This window comes from Eptatretus burgeri, chromosome 2 (genome assembly GCF_056783735.1).
Source record: "Eptatretus burgeri isolate ZD-2024b chromosome 2, Ebu_testis_v1, whole genome shotgun sequence".
In the NCBI taxonomy this organism is placed as follows: domain Eukaryota; kingdom Metazoa; phylum Chordata; class Myxini; order Myxiniformes; family Myxinidae; genus Eptatretus; species Eptatretus burgeri.
In genome coordinates, this window is record NC_140962.1 from 36,014,835 (window position 1) to 36,041,040 (window position 26,206).

Sequence of the window (26,206 nt, forward strand, 5' to 3'; positions counted from 1 at the left end):
AAGAGGAGCCTTGATAGGATTCGGGTTTCAGCCGCTACACCACGACCCTCAAACCCATCCAGGTGCAGCTCGGTGAGTCTGACAGAAAAATTTCTGCAGTAATTCACTTCTACTTGGAGAGATAGATAATGAAAGAGAGGAATATAGAGCAAAAGAGAAAAAAAATAAAAGAAAAAGCAAGAATTGGAATCAATAAAGAAAAACGTGAAAAAGTAGAAAGAAGGGTGAAAATACACCCGTGCGGGAGTGACGGCCATCTCTGCGAGAAACGAGTCCGTCAATTAATGTCCAGTAGGTAGATGGCCAAGAGTCCGTAGAAGTAGGTGGTATAATCACTGTCACTCTATGTAGTCGAGGAGGTAGGTACAGTAGCAAATGGCAGACAGACGACGACGACACAAACCAGTCAGTAAGTGGATTTGATGGGTAGATACGTAGGCCGAGCCTTTTTGTTTTCCAATCTCTGATAAAAAGTGCAACAACAACACTGACGACACCACACTACTCACTCTTACTATCCACAGTTCTGTTCGTTCAGTTCAGAATATTCCAGTGGACTTCACTGGACCAACCGATGACTGTGCACTATATGCAGGAATAATGTTTATATGTGTACGACATAAGATAAACGCGGAAGGAAACCGGAAATATCGCGATCGCACATGGCGATTATTTGACGAAACAGTGCTAAACACCGGAAATATCATAAACACAACAACACCGTAAAAAAAAATTCATATGACTGGACACCTGTCCCGTCGTGTCGGCTGCCGATCAATATTCGTGTCAAAAGAAGGATGGTGTATATCAAAGTGCTGGAAAACAATGGAGATCTCTCTATTGTTTTCCAGCACTTTGACGTATATTAAACACATAACGATATGCCATCCGATATTTTTCGATTCTGAAAGCTTCGATGACCTAGGCCTATGGCGATTTCATGATTTGGTGGGGACATTCGGCTATGAGTGGGGGTACCTAAAAAGCTATGCTATGGGCAGGCAGGCAGATTATATAATAGGAGTCACAAACTGAGAGTTAACGAATACCAAGCAAGACAACGACCTTTACAAGCATGAGTTCCTGTTACGAGGGTGTAGTGCTCTCGGGTCAGGAGGGATTTTTGGCCAACTTTGAAGTCATGTGACGCGAAAACGAAAGTGAATATCGAAAATCCGGCCCGACCAAATCTAGATATTGTCCCATAGATTCATATGCCACAATCAAATTCAAGATAACTTAAGAAATGTAGGAGGAGATAGATTTTGAAAATCGTCATTTTGCAACTACATGAAGCAGTTTTTGCAAAATTAAAAGTCACGTGACGTGTACGTATTCGAAGATATCGGTATTCTTTCGAATGGACATATAAGACAACGTCAGCTGCTATGCAATGACACCGTTCACTAACTTTTACCATGCCCAGTAGAGAATATATACCCTCCTGAATGTAGGGCAGTTTTTGCAAACTTTGAAGTCACGATACATTCATATGCCACAATCAAATTCAAGATCGCTTGAGAAATGTAGGAGATAGAATTTGAAAATTGTCATTTTAGCAGTTTTTGACAACTTTGAAGTCACGTGACACGAAAACGAAAGCGAATATCGAAAATCCGGCCTGACAAAATTTAGATATTGTCCCATAGATTCATTTGCTACAATCAAATTCAAGATCGCTTGAGAAATGGCGGAGGAGATAGAATTTGAAAATCGTCATTTTCGCAACTTCAAAGGCCTCGTGACCTTCACCTTGACCTTCGGTGACCTTGAAAGTCATACCATCGTGTACGTCTCATCGACCTCTATCAGGATCACTAATGACCAGATCTCCCGCTTCAACTTCATTGTGAACGGACGGACGGACGGACGGAAGGATCGAAGGACATCGACACCCATATTATTAGGTCATGCTCGAAGAGATGACCTAAAAAGGAACAAAGATGTCGGGAAGAACCCGGACGGATAGATTTCAGCTGTTACTCTCCAGGCTGAAACGCAGCAACATGTTCAAGCTATAAGTATAGATACATAAGTAAGCAAGTAACTAAATAAAACAAGCCAGCACAACAAAGAATGAAACTATCCCACATCATTCGAGAGGACAGTGGGTAGCTTATGCACTTCTGAAGAATATTTATCATCAAAATAGTTGACTTCTGGAACGATGATTCTTCTTCCACTGATTGGGCAGGAGAAGCATCAAATAATCACGTGACATCAGGCATCCACTATAAAGAATTGCAGCATGTCTCACTTCATATAACTCGTGTTTTGCTTCGCTCAGTCGGCGAGGGGCGAGGGGTAAGACGTGCTCAAACAGCTTGGATTTAACGCCGGACAGTTCGTGACGGTATGGAATGTTGTGCCCAATACAGTACAGGGTGGCAGAGTGCTTGGTATGTTAAGCGGTGAGGAACACTGCACAGAGGACATGTTTCACTTGCAGGGCATATGATAAGAATGTGGTTTTCTCACACACTTTACAAGGATTTGCAAGGAACTTCAATGCAGGAGGAGGTCATTAGGCCTATCAAGCCTGCACAATCATGCCAACATATAAGTATTCTCACATCCCAACTGCGTATATATATATACATATATATATATATATATATATATATATATATATATATATATATATATATATATATATATATATATATATATATATTGTTGTGGTTACCAAATTCGCAAACCACCATTCAGGTCCCTTAGGTGAGATATCTCGGTAAGTATATGTGTAGTTAGGCCCAAACCCGTTGTCTAGTGGGAATACATGTCATTTATGCGTGCTGCGACTCTTCAGGATAGCCGTTTTTCTTTTGCTATCTTTATTTTGGACCAACCGCCATTGTTACCACCACCAACCACAACATCAACCACCCACCGCGGTGCCGCTTCACGTCACACCTCGCAACCGTCGCATCGCCACCGTTCTTGCGCCGCTTGTGGGTACCGGTGTTGGACTCGTGCAGGGCGCGCGCCGAACAGCGTGTACAAAACCACGGATTTTCAGCTCCAAAAACGGATCAAAAACGACACACGCCCACTTTTGTTCCGTCCAATCGGTGAGCGAGGGGCGATTTGGCCCCGCCTCCAGGGCGTTGGAGGGCGGTCGCTATATGCAAATTTATGGATCAAAAAGCATTCACGCCCACTTTTTCTCGGGCCAATGGGGAGCGAGGTGAAAGGTCGAAGGCAGGGGGTCAAAGATGAGAGAGCGAAGCCACGGGGCTTATATAAGCGACCGCGTTCGTCAAGTCGAGGGAGTTAAGACTTCGCAGTCGGTGGAGTTGGGAAGAAGAAGCAAAAAGGAGTTGGTCGTCGTCGTGTGCGTTGGAGTCGGAGTGAAGGGGACGGAGCTGTGGAGAGGCGGCGAGGGCAGACGAGGGGGTGGTCGCGTTGTGCCGGGAGCTGCACACCAGGGAGGCCGACGGCGCGACCTGGTCGAGGTGGACACGCTCGTCGCGGGACTCGAGGCAGAGTAGAAATCCTCCTTTCCCCCGAGCATCAGCAACCCCCTCCTGTTTCCCCCCGCGCTGAGATAGTGCGACCAAGGGGGCCCCTTTCCCACCCCCTACCAGACACTGTCCGCGAGGCCTGCGGAGTTGAGGCACCATCGCCGCTCCGCGTCTCATCACCAGACGGGTAGGCCCGACCCGGTCTCGGCCTCAGGCCCGCCTCATCCTTGAGGGTTCTCTTTTCTTTTTCTTGGTTTTGGATATGTGTTGTCGGCGCCGTCTGTGAAGTAAAATTGTATAAGTGTTGCCGTGTGCTCGCGTAATCGGTATTAGATCTGCATTGTCGCATTTGCTTTTTGTGTAAAATTGCATTGTGTTTCTTTTCCTTTTCTATGTGCTTTTGGTGGAATTGAATATGTGTGCTTTCCGTTCATCGCGAATAAATGTGCTTTGTGTTGAACTGTTTCCCGCTTCGCTTCGTCATTTCTTTCATTGAATCCTCATCTTGCTTCACGTAAAGGGTTGGTAGTGGGCTGATTACGCCCGATAATTCATCGAACCGTCGAGGTTGACGATAACACCGCTCGGTTATCCCGATAGTACGGAACGGGTCGCTTAAGTGGCCCGTGTCCGAAGTCGACCTGCGGCGAGGTGCGATCGCCCGGTCTACCCTCCGTGTGGGTACTTAGGTAGGTCGAATTTGGCGAGCAACCCTATCCCACGCGGGGGCTGATTGGCTCGATCGCGGTGAGACCGAAAGGTCCACCCGTGACTGGTTCCCGGCGTTAGTCCGAGAGGGTCACGACTGGATTGTCCGTCCGGTGGGCGCGAATCCGTAACAATATATATATATATATATATATATATATAAAACCAATTTTTTTGAACTAGCTGCTGTTTCTGCTGTCACCACCTTTAAAGGGAGGCCAATCCAGGCATTCACCACTCACTGAGGGAAAGACCCCTTCCTTACCACCATCCTAATTATCTTGTTTATTCTTAAACTGTGCCCCCTTGTTCTGTCAGTGTCCATTCTGCTGAATAATTCATTCCACACTTATTTTGTCTCGACCCTTCATTATCTTAAACATCTCTATCAGGCCCCTTGCATTGCCTCCTCTCTCTCATGTATAAAGTCTTGTCTCTTTCAGCTGCTCCTCATACTGTGGCCTGCAAAAGTATACACCCCCCTCCAAAGTTTCACATTATGATGCCACCTGAACTTATTTCATGATGCTTTCAAATCAAACTTAATACAGCAAGACCCTGACATTCATGGGGGATACAGTCTGGGAAAACCCCACAAATCTGGAGGCATTGTTTCAAAGGGAAATGGTGGGATAGGTTCCGGGGATTTCCCGAACCAGGAAAAATCCGCGAGTGTCGGGGTAACATCCGCGAGTGTCGGGGTAAAATCCGCGAGTGTCGGGGTAACATCCGCGAGTGTCGGGGTAACATCGGTGAGTGTCGGGGTAACATCCGCGAGTGTCGGGGTAAAATCCGCGAGTGTCGGGGTAAAATCCGCGAGTGTCGGGGTAACATCTGCGAGTGTTGGGGTAACATCTGCGAGTGTCGGGGTAACATCCGCGAGTGTCGGGGTAACATCCGCGAGTGTCGGGGTAACATCCGCGAGTGTCGGGGTAAAATCTGCGTGTGTTTTGCAGGAGTACCTTGAACGAGATTCCTTCCTGCTAGTTACCTCTCGACCTGAGGAATGAAACAGGTACGGATCCAGTCTATAAAAAGTTCAGACGTCACCCACGCCTTCCTGTTTGCCCTCCTGTACACAGGCAGCACTTGCTTGTTTTTGTTCTTCAGCGCACGAGAGTTCGGGAAATGATAGAGCATCATGGGCTTTACCATGAAGTCAACTTCGGCGTTTGCGCAGAGGAGAAGGGTTACCCGGTCCTTTGCGGCCTTGAAGCCGGCTGCTTTGCTCTCGCGGTGTGAGATGAACGTTCTGGTCAGCACCTTTTTCCAAAACAAGCCTGTCTCATCACCATTAAAGTCCTGCTCTGGTAGGTACCCCTTCTACTTGATGAGGCTCGCGAGTTCTGTAGGGAACGCCTTGGCCACATCATGGTCCACGGATGCACGCTCCCCTATGAGCTTGACGCGTGTATTGTGGGTAACTGCGGGACAGGTGAGTAGTCTGCGCATAGTTTGTGGGAGATTTTTTACGGTTGATGCTGTATTCGGCAATTGATAAAAGATGTGCCAAGTGGTCATTATGCAACTAGAAGGGCACTCGGTTGAGCGCATACGTCCACCACGCAATGCCTGATGCACGAGAACATAACCGAGCCCAATACATTTTTGAAATATAATGCGACATATCCTTTGTGGCTCTATCAATGGTGAAAAATCACTTTAAAAAAATTAAATAATTCTCTTTTACAGATCCAGATTAAGATCTTCACCAAAATCGAATCATTTCTTCCTTGTCATCCATCCATCCATCCATCAGGACCACACTCTGTGCAGGGCATTGGTGCTGCCTGAGCAGTCTCCTTGGCTATTGGACACAATCCTGGACGGATCGCCACTCCGACACAGTATACCAGCATGCTGACACTCATTTTGCCGACCTCGGAAGAATGACAAGCAGAGTCAACCCCACCTGGTATTAATTCAACAGTTGAGTGGGATTTGAACTCAGGTTCCTGGGATCCCAAGCCCACCACCCTAATCATTAAGTCAACAGCACGCATCTTCCTTGTCACACACCCAACATGTCCACCAAGTTTCGTCCGAATCCGTCCACAACTTTTTGAGATAGCATGCTATATATCGTTTTTAGCCCTATCTCTCAATGGTGAAGAATCACTTTAATAATTCTATTAGTCGGATCCGGATCTGGATCTTCACCAAAGTCCAATCAGTTTGTCCTTGTCACGCACCCAACCTGCCCACAAAATTTCATCCGGATCCGTCCACAACTTTTTGAGATATCCTGTACACAGACAAACAAACAAACAAGAAGACGTCGCGCAGAGCACGATACTTGCAAAACCCATAAAACAAATGTGACCTCAAAAATAATTGGCTGGTTGAATTCAGTGACCTGAAATATAAATCCTCTTCAAATTTCAAGTCAAGCGGATGAAAATTGAGGATTTTAGAAATCTCAGCGAAGTGGTAACATCTCCAGATTTTGGTCTCTGTTGACCTTTTGACCTCAAAAACAATCGGCTTCTTCCTTATGATAACCTCAACCATGTGATGAAGTTTCATGAAAATCAGTTTAAAATTGTGACATGTCGGCAACAAACAGACAGACAGACAGACAGACAGAATGAATGAATAACAAATCGACTGACCAACATACTTGAAAAATCTTCCATTTTGCAAGTAACAAACACGCAAACAGACAGAGAGGGGTGAAACATAATAAACATAATCTCCTTTACCTTCGGTGGTGGAGGTAATTGGTCCAGATGTAGCTGCAATCTTGAGCGTTTTAAAATGTAACAGCTCAAGTGGTGCTTGCTGTTTGTAGCAAGATGGTGATTTGCATTATGACGTGCTCAATGGATCCATTGTGTAATGTCCATATGTGGCGACCTGGTAATTACTGGATACATCAATAGATCATGCATGGCAAGTTGGAGGTGACAAAAAAACGGGTTGGTGGGAATCAAAACCAGGATTTTATTCATTACACATGATTGGAAGTGATACGATGTGTGGAATCCTGGAGGATGGTGACGTGCCCTTCGGTGAGAGAAAGCTCATGACATGACATCACAAAGCCAATTGACTCGAGGGATACATTGCGTATCGGTTGTAGGCCGCTCCAGGGGTGTGTGGGTGTTCAATCACCAATCATCTTGTCCAGTGCTTGTCAAGTGGCTTAAGCAATCAAGCAAGCACCCCAACGCAACGCTGGCTGCTTGGTAACTGAACAGACCCCTCGTGTGATCCATTATCAATAAGCTTGCTGTCGCTTGCCAAGCCGGCTGTTCCTCATCAACAGTGTCGAATGGTGGAATGCTTGCTTGAGTGCTTAAGCCACTTGGTGAGCGCTCTACAAGAAACTCGCTTATTGAACGCGTCCCAGGTCTAACAGTGCGCGTCAATCCTTGCGAGTGGGATGGAAGCGAAACATTGCGTTTTAAAAATGGATTGAACTTTCCATCCAATACGGGGTTTGACGACACTAAAACGGGTCTGCTGGTTTTCACAAACAAAACGGGTCAAAACCCATGAAAATCCGGTCACTTTCCATGTATGAGAGATGCTGTTCGTGTATTATTCTATAAGTAACTCATGGGGGATGACGTCACAGGGAATGGCGTGCTACACTGGTGAGACATCCCACAAAACTGTGTTTATCCCGCGAAGCTACAATACACGTACAGGAAGCAGGTCATGTTCGCGGCTCGTGGAAGATGTTTTTTGCATACGTACAGTGTCGTACTGCACGGACATCCAGCTGCTTTGTGTGTGGCTCGTGGGGAAAAAAAAAAACATTAAAAAAAAAGAATAAAAAATAATCACCGCGACAACCGCGGATACGTGGGGCAATTTCCCGCGAATTTCGGAGCATATTGCAAATTATCAACCGCGAATGCGCGGATCCTTCGACTGTTCGAACCGTGAATGTAGGGGTCCAGATGCATATAGAGTCTTCACAAACTACTCCAAAGTGATAAAGCTATAAAATGCTGATAAAATATGAACAACTTCGATTAACAGAGAAAACCAGATGATAATAAGATCATTATGATAATAATGATAAGATCATATTGTCAGATGATAATAAGAAAATCAGAATAAGTGTAATAGGTTTCACCTGGATGTAATCAGTGGTTCAATTAACAAATTACGCTCCCCCACTCATCCAAGGAGTTTTAAGGTGCATCTCACTTGGTAAAACCAACAAAGCAAACATGAAGACCAAGGAGCTTTCCAAAGAAGTCAGACATAAAGTTGTGGAGAAGCACCAATCAGGAGGAGGAGATTGGGACCATACTTTGTGCAGAGTGTTGGTGCTGCCTAAGCCGTCTCCATTGGCTATTGGGCACAATCCTGGACGGGTCGTCACTCCGACACAGGATACCAGCAAGCTGGCACTCATTTTGCCGACCTCGGAAGGATGACAGGTCGAGTTAACCCCACCTGGTATTAATTCAACAGCCGAGTGGGATTTGAACTCAGGACCCTTGGATCCAAAGCCCACCACCTGAACCGTTAAGCCAACACCAGGCATACCGTTCAGGAGAGGGTTATAAGAACATTTCAAAGTCACTCATTTTCCTTATGAGTATGGAGAAATCCATCATTAAGAAATGGAAGACGTATCATACCACCCAGCCTCAACCCCGATCAGGTCACCCATCCAAACTCAGCAGCTGTTCAAGCAGGAAACTGGTTTGGGATGTCACTATAAATACAACAATGACTCTGAAGGATCTGCACGGCTCTATGTCTGAGATGGAGGTCAGTGTTCATCAATCAGCAATATCCCGTTCCCTTCACAAAGCTGGCCTCTATGGACAGGTGGCAAGAAAGACGCCATCACTGAAAAAGACGCATCTAAGAGCTTATATGGACTTTGCGAGAAAGCATCTTAAGGATACTGCAGGCATGTGGAGAAATGTTTTGTGGTCAGACGAGAAAATAATTGAACTTTTTGGTCTAAATTCAAAGCGTTATGTTTGTCACAAGCCGAACACTGCACATCATCCAGTCAACACCATCCCTACTGCCAAGCATGGTGGTGGTAGCATCATGTTATGGGGCTGCTTTTAATCAGAAGGGCCTGGCAAGCTTGTCAGGAAGGAAGGGACAGTGGAAGGTGCAAAGTACAGGATAATCTTTGATGAAAACCTGGTCGAGTCAGCCAAGAATCTGAAACTGGGTAAGAGATTTACTCTACAACAGGACAATGATCCAAAGTACAAAGCTAAAGCCACACTGGAGTGGCTGAATAAGAAGAAAATAAAATGTTCTTGAGCGGTCCAGTCAAAATCCTGACTTGAACCCAATTGAACATTTATGGCGAGATGAAGATTGCAGTCCATCGACGATCCCCATCAAACTTGGCAGAACGAGAGCAATTTTCTCAGGAAGAATGGGCAAAGATTTCACCATCTCCCTGGACAATGCTGGGAGAGATCTACTCAAGAAAAAAATAACTTTTCACAGTCATTGCTGCAAAAGTTGCTTCCATCAAGTAGTGACCTGAGGGGCTGAATACCTTTGCAACCAGTGAATTTTGATTTGTACATGTTTTTTTCAGGTATTCCTGACATTTAACCTCCTTCAACTATCACAGTGTTTAGTTTGATCTCTTCAGTTATGAATAAAAAAGTTCATTTGGAAAAATTGTTTCTGCATAATTCATTGAAATGTGGCATTAATGGTAGGAGTGAATACTTTTCCAGGCCACTGTAGCCGTGTCAAGCTATAGGCCTGGAATTAATCTCGTAGCCCAACATTGTACCCTCTCAATAGTAGCTATGTCTTTCCTGAGTTGTGTTGACCCAAACTGGACACAATATTAGAGGTGAGACCTCACTAAATTCCTCTGCAGTATTAAAACACCTCTTTTGACTTATAATTTATCCCCCTATGAATTGACCCAAAACCCTGTTTGCATTACCTAGAGCAACCTGGTATCGTACTGTCTGCTTACCCCATATCAATTCCCACCCCCAGATCCTTCTCCAATGTGACATGCTACTTTTCCTACAGATTAGGCATACATGGGTAGGGGCTCCAGAGACCTGTGTTGTACATTTGATTGAATTCCTTGTTATAAGTTATAAAGAGGTGATATGTTCCTGTTGCAGCGTTCTGGATGGTCTGGGGGAAGGAGAGGAGGGCTATGATGCATCAACTCCAAACCTAACATATATAACACGGCAGGAGTAAATATCGACTCGATTCAAATAAATACATGCTCAAGATGTAACAACCACGTTCAGAAAACATTGAGATAATTATTGATTGGCGCATTCCACTTGCAACCAGAGGGCCGAAACGAGCCGGTCTTGGCATGGTCCCAGAGGTCCACGTGTCCACTATCCCAAAACAAATTATACGCCCGTCAAGATGGCAAAAATTACCTCCTCGCTGTGATTCAATCACAAGGATAGCCGAGCGATGAACTGTTATAATTACAAGCTTTAAGACACTTTACGTAAGCTCAACCATTGGGACGTGGCAACAAAAAACCAGAGTTGGTGTCAAAGCCACCCAATGCTCACCTGTTTATACATTTATCGTTTTTAAAAGATGAGTCTAATAATTAATATTTTTTATAATTGTCTAACAATTTTTTTGGGGGGGGGGGGATTGGAAATCACTTAAAACATGTAGAAATGCAAAAAAATTTTTTTTCTCCAGCAATGTTTTTTTTTTTTTTTTTGGGGGGGGGGGGGGGGTTGGAAATCACTTAAAGCATGTAGAAATGCAAAAAAAAAAATTTTCTCTAACAATTTTTTTTGGGGGGGGGGACCAAGTCCAAAATCTAATGGCATGATCCTTGGACCATACCTAACCCCCCACCAAGTTTCGTCGAAATCCTAATCACTTAAAACATGTAGAAATGCAAAAAAAAGAAATCGAAATTTTGTTGAAAAAAAAGTTGCAAAAACATTTTTTTTCTCTAACAATTTTTTTTTGGGGGGGGTTGGAAATCACTTAAAACATGTAGAAATGCAAAAAAAAAAAAATTTCTCCAACAATTTTTTTTGGGGGGGTTGGAAATCACTTAAAACATGTAGAAATGCAAAAAAAAAGAAATGGAAATTTTGTTGAAAAAAAAAATTGCAAAAATTTTTTTCTCTAACAATTTTTTTTTGGGGGGGGGGGCGTTGGAAATCACTTAAAACATGTAGAAATACAAAAAAAAATTTCTCTAACAATTTTTTTTGGGGGGGGTGGGGGGAGTCCAAAATCTAATGGCATGATCCTTGGACCATACCTAACCCCCCCAAAAAGTTTCGTCGAAATCCGTCGAGGAGTTTTTCCGTAATACAAAAAAATTTAATATTTTCACGCTCACGCTCACGCTGACGCTGACGCTGACGCTCACACTCATGCCGGGGGTATCGCTATAGCTCTCTGTTCTTCGAACAGGCGAGCTAAAAAGGAGACCAATCAGCACATTTCGAAAAATAAGTTCCACTTAATTACAACTCATGACGACATATAGTATTTACCAGTAATTACTACTCGAAATGGACAACATTAAATGGGGGAAAAAAAAAATCCACAATCAGGAAATTAATATGCCTGGTTGAATTTCCCATCAATACATGTGAACACAACCCTGCCTTGTTTTTGTTGGAGCATGACTGGTTGTGAAAAACGTGATATTTTACAAATTGAATAATGCAAAGTTAAAAAAAAATAAAAATAATCAACAACGATAAGCGAGAGTAATTGCCCATTTTTGAAATTTCAATTTACTTTCCATTTGAGCATTATAAAGCATTACTCCCATTTTGTGACGAGTAAAATAAGAATTATAATTACAACACAAGTTCCCTTTTAAGCGACGTGAATGCAGGAGACCATTGAGCCCTCAAAGCCTGCACTATGAGTGCCAAAATATGGCTGTTTCTCCATGCTCTATCCTTTCAAATACTCAGCATCAAGCAAGGAAGCAGCACATGCTATTTGAAAAGTCTTCGAAAGGACAGCCAGGATTCAAACCACCGATCTCCCACGCTCAGAATAGCCATTCTAACCATTACAACACTGAGTCGGAACAAGAATAAGCGATGAAAATGGAAGATTTAGCAACAAACGAAACTCTAAATAACCAGAACATTATAGTATCAATGAGACAGTCATAACATAGAGATCACAATGTTCATGATCTCTTACCATCAAGTGGCTTGTCGAGCTGGACCCAATCCTTGAATACACAGTTGCAGTAGTCTTTCCCATGCCAGAATCGTGCCTCACCAAACAGCTCTACACTCGACGGACGGACTGTACCGTAATCTGAAATGTAAAAGTGAGAGTTGGTACAACTATCTGCGAGGCATTCTCATAATCAATAACACCTGTATTACCAACACGTCATCACCGCTTGGTTAAACAAACAAAGCATGCATTCTCCAAGTGGCATGTTTGATTAGTTATGTTCATATGGAGAAAGCTCAATTTGGCCTGACACTTGACTTGCATGATGAATGCGATCTGCAAAATTATAGGCAATAAACCAGGCAGAGACAGATAAAGGCTGGAATGCCAGCATGCCTATAGTGTGGCATCAGTGCATATGGCTTTTGACTTCTGTGCTTGAATACGGTGTTATTTCTTCCATACCTACAACAACATTTATTCGACCTTCAAAATATTATCTAACATATTGTTGCGAATTCGCGCCCGACGGCGTGCGAGCGGCCACGTAACTCGAATCGCGGCACGTCGCCCACCGGACGGACAATTCTGTCGTGACCCTCTCGGACTAACGCCAGGAACTAGTCACGGGTGGGCCTTTCGGCCTCACCACGATCGTGCCAATCGGCCCCCCGCGTGGGATAGGGTTGTTCGCCAAATTCGACCTACCTAAGTACCCACATGGAGGGTAGACCGGGCGATCGCACCTCGCCGCAGGTCGACTCCGGACACAGGCCAGTTTAAGCGACCCGTTCCGTACTATCGGGATAACCGAGCGGTGTTATCGTCAACCTCAACGGTTCCGATTAATTATCGGGTGTATTTAGCCCACAACCAACGCTTTACGTGAAGTAAGATGGAGATTCAATTAAAGAAAAGACGAAGCGAAACGGGAAAAACAGTTCAACATGAGGCACATTTATTCCGCGGCACACGGAAAGCACACATATACAATTACAACAATTATGCACCAAAAGCAATTGCAACAAAAGAAACACAACAATGCAGATCTACTGCCGACTACGCGAGCACACGGCAACACTTACACAGTTTTACTTTACAGACGGCGCCGACAACACGTATACTCAAAAGCAAAAGAAAAGGGCCACCCTCAACGACAAGGGGGCAGACGTGGTCTGTGGGCGCGAGACCGGGTGGAGCCTACCCGTCTTGTGATGAGCCCCAAATGCCGCGGCGGTGCCCCGACTCCGCGCTCCTCCACGGGTTTCGTTGGCACTGCTTGGAATGGGGTGGGAACGGGGCCCCCTTTTCGCACTATCTCAGCGCGGGGGGGAAAAAGGGGGGGAATTGTTGATGCTCTGGGGAAAGAGGATAGCTGGCTTGCTTGGGTCCCACAACGAGCGACTCCACTGCGACCTCGACCGCGCTCCCGGCTTCCCCTCTCTGCACCTCCCCGACAGACTCCGAACCCCGACAGACTCCGACTCTCCTCCAGACCCGTCTTGACTGCTGCTGCCACACTCCGCCGCCGCCACACCTCTCCAACTCGCCCGAGCCCAAAACCCGACTCCTCTCCAACTCCCTTGACTGCTGCTGCCACACTCCGCCGCCGCCACACCTCTCCAACTCGCCCGAGCCCAAAAACTCTGCCGCTGCCACACTCCGCCGCCGCCATACCTCTCCAACTCCCCGAGCCCAAAAACTGACTGAATTCGCCCCGCGCTCGGCGCTTTATAGTACAGCAGGAGAACCCATATGCAAATTTCCGGATCAGGATGAGCTCGGGGGCGGAGCCACGCTCGCCCATTGGACGGAGGAAAAGTGGGCGTGAACCTCCCCTGATCCTCGAATTTGCATATGTCGATTTTACTCCGACGCGCCTGGAGGTGGGGCCAAATCGCCCCGCGCTTGCTGATAGGACGGATCAGAAGTGGGCGTGTATCATTCCTGATCCGACTTTTCCTCGGAAAGGCCGCACTTTGTACCCGCGGCTCAGCGCGCGCCCTGTACGAGTCCAGGACAGCCTGACACTCGGTGCCCACAAGCGGTGCGGGAATGGCGGCAGAAGGAGGAGAGGTGAAGGTGGTGGAGGGTTTATTGTGGTGGTTTATGGCCATGGCGACGCTTGGAATGGCGGTGATGCGATGTTTGCGAGAGCGAGTTGTGAAGGTAAAGGTCGTGGCTGTTGGCGTTGTTGTTGTTGTGAAGCGGCGTTGCGGTTGGTGGTTGTTGTGTGATGGTGGTTGAGACGTGGTTGGTTCAAAATAAAGATAGAACAGAAAAACGGCTATCTTAAAGGGTCGCAGCCCGAATGAATCACATTTATTCCCTCTAAACAACGGGTTTGGGGCTAACTACACATGTACTTACAGAGATATCTCACCTACGGGACCTGAATGGTGGATTGCGAATTTCCTCAACCACAACAATATAAAGCTCATTCCAATCACTCACTGACTGATATAAATGTTCGGTACCTTCTGGGAAAGCTGAAATTTTGCGTGCCAATGGACATCGAAGCCGATACACAAGGAAAATAACATCACAGAACTGTCGGAAAGCATCCAAAAATGAAAAGAAAAATAAATGAACATAAATAAATGAAAAAAAATTAATGCAGGTGAGTGAACCAAAAACGATGAGTGAAACGCCGGCGGTATGGTGAGATGCGAATCAGTACACTTCTGAACTTCCTAGGTGAAAATGGACTGCATTTTCGAACTCAGTGGGCTCGATTTACTCCAAGAAATGTTTAGACGGACAACAAATTAATTATAGATTAGAAAATATCAAAATGAGTAGGATTAGTTACTCAACTCCAGTAATGATAAATCTTGTTTTAGGTCATATTTTCGAAATGGTAGTGAATTCAATGTCGGTGCAGTGATTTCTTAGAGTAAATCGATGCCATAGAGTTCGAAAATGCACTCCATTTTCACCTCGGACATCCAGAAGTACCTGTAATCGTACCTGACCATACCCTAATTTATTCAAGTCATGAGACTAAAAGTCGTCATATGGAGCGACCTCTAAATCATCTCCGATCAAGCTAAAAAAATTTATTCGTGTTATTGGATCATATTAGAATAATTTTAAGCTTGTGGAGCAACATTCTATTTTTTTTCGACTTTTTTGGACCACCCTAATATATATATATATATATATATATATATATATATATATATATATATATATATATATATATATATATATATATATATATATATATATATATATATATATATATATATACACACATCTCAGATCCGGAGAGCAAGACGAGAAGCACCAAGGACCTGAAGACTCGACTTTCATCCTCCTGCACAGGTACCGGTAGCGCCACACCCCATGATCCAGTGAATCCATGACTCCCCAGGCCTGACCCAGACATCTATGGACCTCTCGCTCACAACCAGCAGAGAGATGACTATCACTGCCAAGGTAAGTGAATCTCTCCAGGACCTCAACATCCTCACCACAAACAGGTTCAGACAAGATAGCAGCATCCAAGATGTCATTGAAAGCCTGAATCTTAGTTTTGACCCTGGAAACTGGTAATCCCAGCGGCTCCGACTCCTCATTCAGCACCTCGAGGGCCACCCTAAAGGATATCCAGTCTCTGCAAAGATGACTGCATAGTCTGCGAAATCAAGGACAGAGATATTGACATTCCCAAATGATGCACCGCAGCTTGGTCTCTCCGACATCCTCCCCAGAATCCATTCCATACAAGCGCTCAAAAGTGTGAGAGCCAATACACACCCCTGACGAACTCCAGTAACAAATGGAAATAAGTCGGATATGGAATCACTACATCTAATAGCACTCTCAGTAGCAGAGTATATTTCAGACATCAGGTTGACCAGTTTAGGTGGCACCCCACAAAGACCAAGAATCCTCGAGAGGACATCCCGATTCGCTGAATCGAACGCTTTACAGAGATCAACATAGGATGCAAACAGCCCCTGCCGAAACTCTCCCTTGCGTTCGGTGAGGACACGAAGGGCAAGGATACTGTCAATCATTGACTTCTTTGGTGTAAAGCCTGACTGCTCTGGACGCTGGTGCTCAAGCAGATGGTGATTTGCAGGTGAAGTGTAGAGAGGAAGGTGTAAATATGTGTGAAATGAGAGCGAGAGATGAACCTTCAGAGTTTAGGCTTTATTCCATTTGATTGGAGCCGCTTCTGTGGGCACACCGGGGAATACAGGTTCAGCTAGGAGTACATAAGCAGTAACGTATACATGTGCAGTTAATCATTGCAGACAATCCGCGTAAGCACGGAGTTCGATATAATCTCCATTCTCACCAGTCAATGAGCACCTTCAGTTAACGAGCATCAAGTGAACAGCCGATGTCAATAGCAATGCCCCGGGGACAATCACTCGTGCCGCAGAGACCTCCCCTTATACGCGAGACGCACAACATGTGATCCCGCGTCATGTCCCTCAATTCACGACAATTCACCACATTCTCCCCACCTTTAAAATGTAACTAGGGGCCCATCTTACACACCATGATTGCTTTAGCACTATAGGAGTATACATTTCAAGCAACGCGGACTAATAGGTCTACAGAAGCATACATGCCAAGCAGTGATTATTTTGAGTTGTAGGAGCATGGAAATGAGCATCGATATATGATATAATGGGCATATAGGAGCATGAGCAGCGAGAATGCCGATAATCCCCTTTACAGATTGAGTCGTCGAGGGGGCCTTATTCGTCGACCTCTCCGGGAGTAAACGGCAGTTTCACTTGAGGGAGACTCCCGATCCTCTTGGTGAGCCTCGACTTGTGCCGGGGATGACTCCTCGATCGCTCTCGGGTGGAACGCGGCAGCCCCGTCGCCCGGCGGAGTTCCTGGGGGGGAAATGTCAGAAGGAGGAGTGCCAGAAGGTGGTGTACCTGAGGGAGCCAGATGGCGAACCGACACAGTGGTCTCCCTGCCATCCGGGAGCCTGACATGAGCATACTCTGGATTAGTGTCAATGAGTTCGACCCCCTCCACCAGGGGTTCATACTTGCTTTGTCGTACCGGGCGTTTCATGAACACTGTACCGGGATGGGTCAGCCAGTTGGGCACCGTTTGACCGTCAACATAACGTCGTTGGTGAGTAAACATACGTTCGTGAGGAGTGGCATTTGTGGACGTGCAGAGCAAAGAGCGTATGGAATTCAGAGCGTCGGGAAGAGTAACCTCCCATCGCTCGGGGCCCAGTCCTCTCGATTTCAGCGCCAGAGTTACGCGCTTTCCCAAATAACTCCATTATACCGTTCCACCTGCCCGTTTCCCTGTGGGTTGTAACCCGTCGTTCGACTAGTTGCTATGCCGTGCTCTAATAGGAATTGTTTTAGCCCGGCCGACATGAAACACGGCCCTCTGTCTGAATGTATGTACGAAGGTCTCCCAAACATAGCGAAGAGGTCAGAGAGACATTTTACGACAGTGCCCGAGGTCATATCCGAGCACGGAAACGCGAAAGGGAACCTTGAATATTCATCAACAACGGTGAATATGTATCTGTTGTCTGTTTCGGTCGGCAGGGGCTCTTTGAAGTCGATGTTTAGTCTCTCGAAGGGGGAAGTGGCCTTGATCAGTCTGCCAGAAGCCGCACCATAGAATCTGGGTTTTAGTTCAGCACAAACAGGGCATGAAGCATTCATTTGTTTAATATCTTCAACAGAATAGGGAAGATTTTGTCTGCGTACGAAATGTGCCATCCTGGTTACCCCTGGGTGGCACAGAGACACATGGAGGTCTTGCAAAGCCTGACTGATTGTTGCCGAACTGTAGACCCGAGAGAAGGTATCTGCAGCAGGGTTTTCCTTCCCGGGCCGGTAAACAATGTCGTATCTGTAGCAAGCTAGGTCTATCCGCCATCTCGTAATTTTTTCATTCTTAATTTTCCCGTTATTTTTCCCATCAAACATGAATGCCACGGATCGTTGGTCCGTAACGAGCGTGAAGTGGTTTCCCAGTAAATAATGTCTCCATTTCCGCAGCGCTTCAACGATGGCGTACGCTTCCTTCTCTATCGCTGAGTGTCTCTGCTCGCTTCTAGAGAGAGTTCTCGAGAAGAACGCGACCGGCCGCCCAGACTGATTAAGTGTTGCAGCTATGGCGTGATTTGAAGCGTCGGTCTCCACCACGAAGGGCACCGAGCTGTCGATCGATAAAACCACGGACTTACTGATATCATCCTTGAGATTGTGGAAAGCTCTTACAACAGCGGCATCTGGTGGAAAGTTTTTGCAATGCACTAGGGGATGTATTTTCTCGGAGTATTGCGAAATCCATCTTGCATAGTAAGCGAACATGCCGATCACCCGGCGCATTGTTTGCAAGTCCTGAGGTGGTGGAAGCTCACGGAGCGGGCGCAATCGCTCAGGATCAGGCTTAATTGTGCCGTCGGCTATTGTGTAGCCGAGAAGGTCAATTGACCTTGCCGAGAATACGCATTTCTCGTAGTTGAGAGTCAGATTATATTTTCTAGCAATGCTCAAGAATCTGTCCAGATTCCTATCATGTTCCCTCTGATCCCTACCGCACACTGTGACATTATCCACGTAAACAAAAGTGTCTTTGAGGTTTTCATCTGAGATGATGTCGTCCATAACCCGTTGGAAGCAAGCTACTCCATTCGTGACACCGAATGGTATCCTTCTGAACTGGTAGAGGCGCCGCCCTGCCTGGAATGCAGTGTAAGGTTTGTCTTCCTCTCGGATGGGAATTTGATGATAGGCGCTTCGCAAGTCGATGGTGCTGAATACCTTATAATTGGCCACGCGTTCGACCATCTCATCTATGCGCGGCAGGGGGTAGGCGTCGAGTTGGGTGAAGCGATTGACCGTTTGGGAATAATCGACAACCATTCGTTTCTTATGGTTCTGGCTGCTGGTTACTAACACCTGTGCGCGCCATGGCGAATCGCTCGGTTCTATAATTCACTCCTCCAGTAATCGCTTGGTTTCCGAAGTGATGAAATTCATGTCAGCAGTGGTATATCGCCGCGATTTGATCGCTATCGGTTTGCAGACCGGCGACAAGTTAGCGAACAGCTGGGGGGACGTCACCTCCGCGGTGGTCAACGCATTTAAAATTAGACGAGGCTTGCTTCCTCCAAAGGGTATTTCGACGCTCGTGTGCTGCTTGAGGACATTATGACCCAGAATTACGTCTGCGCACAAATCACGAAGCACCAGTACCTTTACATCCCGATGCGTGTACCCTTTTACGTCCAATTCAACATTGCAGTACCCTCGTACGCGGGATTGTAGTGAGGTGGCGGCCATGCATACCGTATTGTCAGTCGGGTGGATTTCCCATTTCCTGCCCTTCACTAGCGAGCTGTTGACGAAACTTTCAGAGCTACCGGTATCAATCAGTGCCTCAGCCGTATGCCCGTTAATTCGTACGTTGATGATAGCCTTGGATAGATTCCCCGGGGAGGCTGCAGTCAATTTATTTTGCGAGTAGAGAGCCGCAGAAGTGGGTTTATTTCTCCTTAGAGTAGATTTACATACCCTGGCATAATGCCCTTTCTTGTCGCAATTCATGCATGTGGCATCTCTGGCGGGACATTTTTGACGAGGATGCCTTTTGTACCCACAAAAGAAGCATTTACCGACCGGAGCACTTGCTGAGGAGTTTGACGAGGTCTGGATATCCGGCTCCTCGGGTGTTTCTCCATCCCCTATGTCTGGCTGTGACTGTGCCAGTGGGGTTCCATGGGTTCCCATCGTAGCAGCGTTCATGAGCAGCATCGGTGTCCCAAATGACTCAGATTGCTGCTGAGCCGTATCCATCGCTCGAGCCTGATCGACTACCTTGTCAAGAGTGGGTTGCGCTTTCTCTAGTAAGCGTTGCCGTATGTGGGCTGATCTGAGTCCTTGGATGAATGCCTCCCGTGTGGCTTCCTTTCGGTGTTCCTCGGCGCTTACCGCCCGGAAGCTGCCGTCTTTTCCCAGCTGATTCAGAGCTTGCAGGAACTGATCGATTGTCTCCCCGGCTGCTTGCCTGCGTGTGTTGAGAAGATGTCGTATGTATACCTCGTTCTTGGGCTTCACGTAGAGCGCTTGCAGCACGTCGATCGCTGCTTCGTAAGTGTCGCACTCCGAGAAGAGCCTGTACACGCTGGGCGAGACATGATTCACGAGGGCGGCAAATTTGTCAGCTCCCTCCTCGATGATGGTCAGATAGTGTGAGAAGGAACAGAACCAATGTGACCATTTCATTTCTGCGTCAGTCGCGTTCGGGTCTGCGTCGAACCTCTCTGGTTTGTAGATCTTGTCCATCTTTGGTTGAGAGAGCCGAGAAAATCAAATGGAATAAATTGAAATGAGAGCGAGAGATGAACCTTCAGAGTTTAGGCTTTATTCCATTTGATTGGAGCCGCTTCTGCGGGCACACCGGGGAATACAGGTTCAGCTAGGAGTACATAAGCAGTAACGTATACATGTGCAGTTAATCATTGCAGACAATCCGCGTAAGCACGGAGTTCGATATAATCTCCATTCTCACCAGTCAATGAGCACCTTCAGTTAACGAGCATCAAGTGAACAGCCGATGTCAATAGCAATGCCCCGGGGACAATCACTCGTGCCGCAGAGACCTCCCCTTATACGCGAGACGCACAACATGTGATCCCGCGTCATGTCCCTCAATTCACGACAATTCACCACAATGTGGATCAAGGCGGATTCTAAATAAAGCAAAGAACCTAAGACAAGACACTCCTAAAGCGAAGTGAAAAGAGGTCTGCACGTATAAATACTAATGGACTAATACTGCACTCAGTTTGGTATCTGGCTCTTCCGCTTGTTCCACACTCTGCTCCATGCGCTCCATTCTGTTCACTCCGACCGCTCAATCAAGCTTTGTTGTTCACCACCCCGTGACTGCAAGACCGCGCAGCCAGACCACCAAGCGAGCCTAATGTGCCGGACACTCAGCCCTTTATAATCCCCTTGTGGGAGGCGGTGCTTGGGAGTGGATCAGGTGGAGCGATGGGTGTTTTCCAGCATCCTCAGTGGTGTATGGACGATTACCGTGTCGTTGGCCCCGCCCATGCGATGATTTGGCAGCGGAAATAGCACCATTTACCTTCAACCCTCGCAACATGGGGCAGAGTACTTGGTTGCGTTCCTTGACCTGCAACGCGCTCTAAACATGCAATTTAAGTCCACAATTGAGCGGAGCATCAGGGCAACTTACTTGACGTTGTACAGGGTCTCGCGCATGCTCACGCCCCAAGTTATATGCCAGAACGTCCCGATCAAAGTATCTACTTTGGTGTGTTGGCACCCCCATCTCCTGCTGGTCCAGATGGTGGTGGCGAACATCAGTAGTGATGGTGGTTGAGCCATGGCAATGGTGGTGTCGTGTGGCGGTTGTCATGTGGTGATTCGTGATTGAGGTAGTTGGTCATTCGTTGTGGCTGTTAATGGCAAAGGTAAGTGAGCTTGGGTTGTTGTCCGAGGGTGTGGTGATTTTTATTAAGGTATATGAAATGTTGCAATGTTAGGGTTCGAGTCTGGTGAAGTCTGAGGTGTAACATCTGTTGAACAATGGCACGCGATTTGAATGTGAAACGGTGCGCGAACACCGTGACTGCTGTTTATTATTGAGACTGATATGGTCTGTATGCTTGCATGAAGAAAGGTCGTGTGCAGCGAAGTAAAATCATGTAAATAATTAATGAAAGAAAAACACCACCTAAAACCCACACAATGCACATTGTCCCACAAACCCATTACACAAAGGGAAGGGCCATCGAAAATGAATACAAATGAAATAGCTGTCTCGGGACCGCAATACGTCATGTGCCATTGCCTCGGGAGAGTGCCTGTTTCGCAGAACTGTAGCAATATGAATGCCGACAAAGATTGACAACAAATGCAGATTGAGAGTAACAACAAATCTGAAAGGATGGTGCAGAAGAAGCACATTTATCTCTGAACTATCCACTCCGACTGATCTATGTTGGATCCTTGACCTTGCTCCAAGCCATAGCACTGAAGTTTCGCAAGCAAGGAATTCATCAAAAGAATATGCCATTCATCAAATTGGATATCAAGCTGCGGACAAGTCTGCCAGCATTGGTTATTGCTGAAAGTTAAATATCCCACGGTGTCTTTTGAAGAAGAAAAGGCGGATTATTGATTCACCTTTTGGTTTAAATAGACAACTTTGTCAAAACCGTGCATAAAACCACCCGAACATGCAAGTCGAGCCCATGTGCCTTGAAGTGAGACAACAAGCTTGACGAGCCAGCTTGAACTGTGCCTAAAGCCGACTGAGATTGCAGGTCGAGGCCAGAGGCCTTGCAGCATCCTTAAAACCATGGGCGTTGTGGACACACATCAACGCACCCTTGGGAACGGGCAAGAAAAACCTTGACGTAATCAACATTCAAGGTATAAAATTAACTTATGGCTAAAATAGATGCAGAAATGTTACGCTTACATGAGACAACTTTGTCGAACTGTGCTTAAGGCTGCTTGGATCACAATAGTAAAGGTGGTTCGCATGTAGACTCACTGACCGGCGCACGTACGAGCACACCCACATGGAAATGCCCTCTCCCGTCCATCCGGGAATGGTCGAGGCGAATAAAAACGAAAGCTTCAATATTGACCTTGATTTTTCTCCATGTCGGAAATAATTATTTACAAAATTATTTTCTGTTGAAAAATAATTAAAACAAAGCCAAAGTCATGGTGAAATGACAAACTTCAACAACGCACTCGATTGTTGTGCCAGACAAGAGGTTGAGCCTTTCTTACAAACTGCACATTCAAGGGCTTTAGTCATTCCCTGTACTCAATCGAAGCTGCAGCTCACCCTCCCAGATGTCCATCTTGTGTTTATTTAAGTTGTTCTTTTGTGGATCTTCACGATGAAGTTTCTGTCTCAAAACGTTTCGCCATCCTGCAGGCACGAGCAAGGGAAACATGGGCACAGATAATCAATTTTATGCCAAAATGGATCTTAAGAATTGCTCTCATAATGGAGTAAAGTACGCATCAAGCTCAGCTGTTTTTTTTTTTAATCGGAGAATTTCAGACTGGTGATGACACGGAAAGAGATTTCAAAACGTTTAGCATAAAATGTATCGGGTCTTCCTGCGCACCGCGAAGTGAACGCAGCAACCATCATCACCCTTCTACATGGACATACAGCTTCGAAATAAATTTGTGATATGTTAATTTTTATTACCTCCTGGTGACCTTATTAGCAAGCTCCAATAACAAATCTCAATATTAAAATAATAAATATATAAAACAATATCCATATGATTTGATAGCACACTGAACTTTTTCCATTTATCAACAAGATGCTCGACCTATCAGAGGGATTTAGAATTTTGCCTTGGAACTGGCTAAAAGGTAAGGGCCTTGGGGTGATTCAAGTCCACAGTTGAATTAAAGTGGAGGGAACTCAAGCTGAATGCATTTAAAGAATGGAATGCTTCCAAAGAGTTTCCCATTCTGGCACCCAATCAATTTTTGGTGGATGAAATTTGATTGGGATAGACTTGATGCATCAGATCCCAAAGAGAGGTAAGTGTGCAGCTAACACTAAAATACTCTGCCAGTCTTAATATATATATATATATATATATATATATATATATATATATATATATATATATATATATATATATATATATATATATATATATATATATATATATATATATATATATATATATATGAACCTGCCAATGTTTTTGAACAGCCAGCTCAGAATATTATCACCAGTCATGGAAGGACAAAGTAAAAACAAAATGAGAATTGGGATTTTGTCCAGCGGGTCAAATGAGAACATAAAGACCAGCTTACTGTGTACAATGCCTTCGAGGGTGCTGCTGGCATCCTTCCCATCAACCCGATCACCAGCAGCATCTTGTTGATCGCTGGTACTGTCCCTCAGAACAGACTCTTGCGTGTGGTACACCTTCCGTAAACGACTCCAGCCTTGTGCACCGACTGCAGATATTCTTGGAACAGAATCTGGTTCCACCTCAGATGTGGCCCCATCTGTCAAGTCTGTGTTGCCTGTCACTGATTCATCCTGGGAATGCATCTGTTCACTGTTGCTTGGAGAGTTCAAAGGATCTTGTGAGGTCGTTTCTTGTGATGGGGATGCTTCCTGTGTTGGGGATGCTTCCTGTGATGGGGATGCTTCCTGTGTTGGGGATGCTTCCTGTAAAAAAAAAACAAAAAAATAAAAAAAAACACCAAAAACATTTTGTTATTTAATCTCCCTCACATTCACTATTATGCCTGGTGTTGGCTTAATGGTTCGGGTGGTGGGCTTGGGATCTTGGGATCCTGAGTTCAAATTCCACTCAGCTGTTGAATTAATATTAGGTGGGGTTAACTCGGCCCGTCATCCTTCCGAGGTCGGCAAAATGAGTGCCAGCATGCTGGTGTACTGTGTCGGAATGGCGACCCGTCCAGGATTGTGTCCAATAGCCAAGGAGACTGCTTAGGCAGCGCCAACCCTCTGCACAGAGTATGGTCCCAATGGATGGATGGATGGATTCACCATTCTCACATAAAATCTCCTATCTCACTTTCTATCCATTGAAACAATTCTTGCTCAACAAGCAAGCACCAACCTTACCACAATTCCACACTTATCATAATGAGGCAGCAACAACAATGCATGGTGAGGATTTTCCCCTTTGAAAACTAACTCAAAAAAATAAAAATAAAACCTTTTTGTTTTTTGAAACGATTGCTGTGAATAAACTACCCCATAGCTGGCTCTCATGATAAAACAGTTATCTCATTCTCTATGACGATGCGTGAGAAATTCGAGCAGTGTAATAGCAGCAGACAGGGTTAGGCATCAATGTGTGTGTTGTCCCTTTGAATGGACATTAAATCGGGCATCCTATCTGTCGGCATAAGTTGGTGGATGTTAAAGATCCCATGGTGTCCTTCGTGAAGAATCGGCGGGTTATCTCCGGCATCCTGAACAAATTCCAAATTGCTGCTCTCATCTACAGGGCTCACTTAATCAGCGGCACAGTTGTGGCCCCAGAAAAGGATGCTACCCACAGCCATGTATGTATGGCATATGAAAGAAGCAGCAGCAGTAGTTCATCAGTTGGTTTGAAACTTCCTGCATCCATTAAATATGCTGTTATAAAACGTTTTCACAAACAAGATCCAACTCCCCACTGTGAAGAAATATGTGCCACTCAGGCCAACAAGTGATTAAAGACGAATCCACCAAAATAAATATGGGGCTTCAAACGACTGGCCCGTTCACTACAGGTCTTACAGCTTCTGACTATTTCATATTTCAAAGCATTCATGAACAAGTCGTTAAAGGCATGGACAAAATCATTGGTGAGTGTTTGAGAACCAGGAGAAAAGTTTACATGATGGAGACTTATTGGATGAAGTGCAAATCCAAAACAGTACTGAATAGTAATAAATGTCACAATCTTTAATCTGGTCATTTCCTTGTTTAAGTATAAAGCAGAGTTACCAACCCTTGTATACCTGTCACAAAGCTACCACCCTGAGGTGGTTGTGGTGCACAGTTGATGGATTACAACCAAATGCAAAGTTTGTACCAGTGCAAAAGTTGGACTGAGAGTATTGTCAATGGGATGGTTGAACCAGGACCTCACAGTGCTAATATAGATGCACATCTCACAACAGGCCACTGTGTAACAGGAATGGCCAGCGAGGTTCAACCACAGACTAAGAAAATGCAAAAAAGATGAAAAAAAAACTATGTACAATTAACCCAAGTGAAAGATCTTACCATTGAGAAAATGCTTCCTGATGTGGAAAATAAAAATTAAGAAAAAAAAGGAAATTTTCCACAATGAAGTAACAAATGAAATTTCAGTGAATTCCCAGGATTTTCCAAGGGTGTACACTAGTGAGGAG

General features: G+C 45.5%; 1 protein-coding gene across 5 annotated transcripts in view; it reads right to left on the minus strand.

Moving 5' to 3' along the window:
* LOC147031804 (phospholipase D1-like) overlaps positions 1-26,206 on the minus strand; it is a 204,162-nt gene that overhangs the window by 45,227 nt on the left and 132,729 nt on the right. For 3 of the 5 annotated variants that reach the window (XM_085867743.1, XM_085867736.1, XM_085867739.1), the window contains 3 exons: positions 24,134-24,497; positions 23,133-23,219; positions 12,306-12,425 (listed from right to left, as the gene is read on the minus strand). In XM_085867743.1, the coding sequence (XP_085723869.1) occupies positions 12,306-12,425; positions 23,133-23,219; positions 24,134-24,497 (571 nt within the window). The remainder of the gene's footprint in view (positions 1-12,305; positions 12,426-23,132; positions 23,220-24,133; positions 24,498-26,206) is intronic. The other 2 variants (XM_085867750.1, XM_085867745.1) reach the window with 2 other exon arrangements.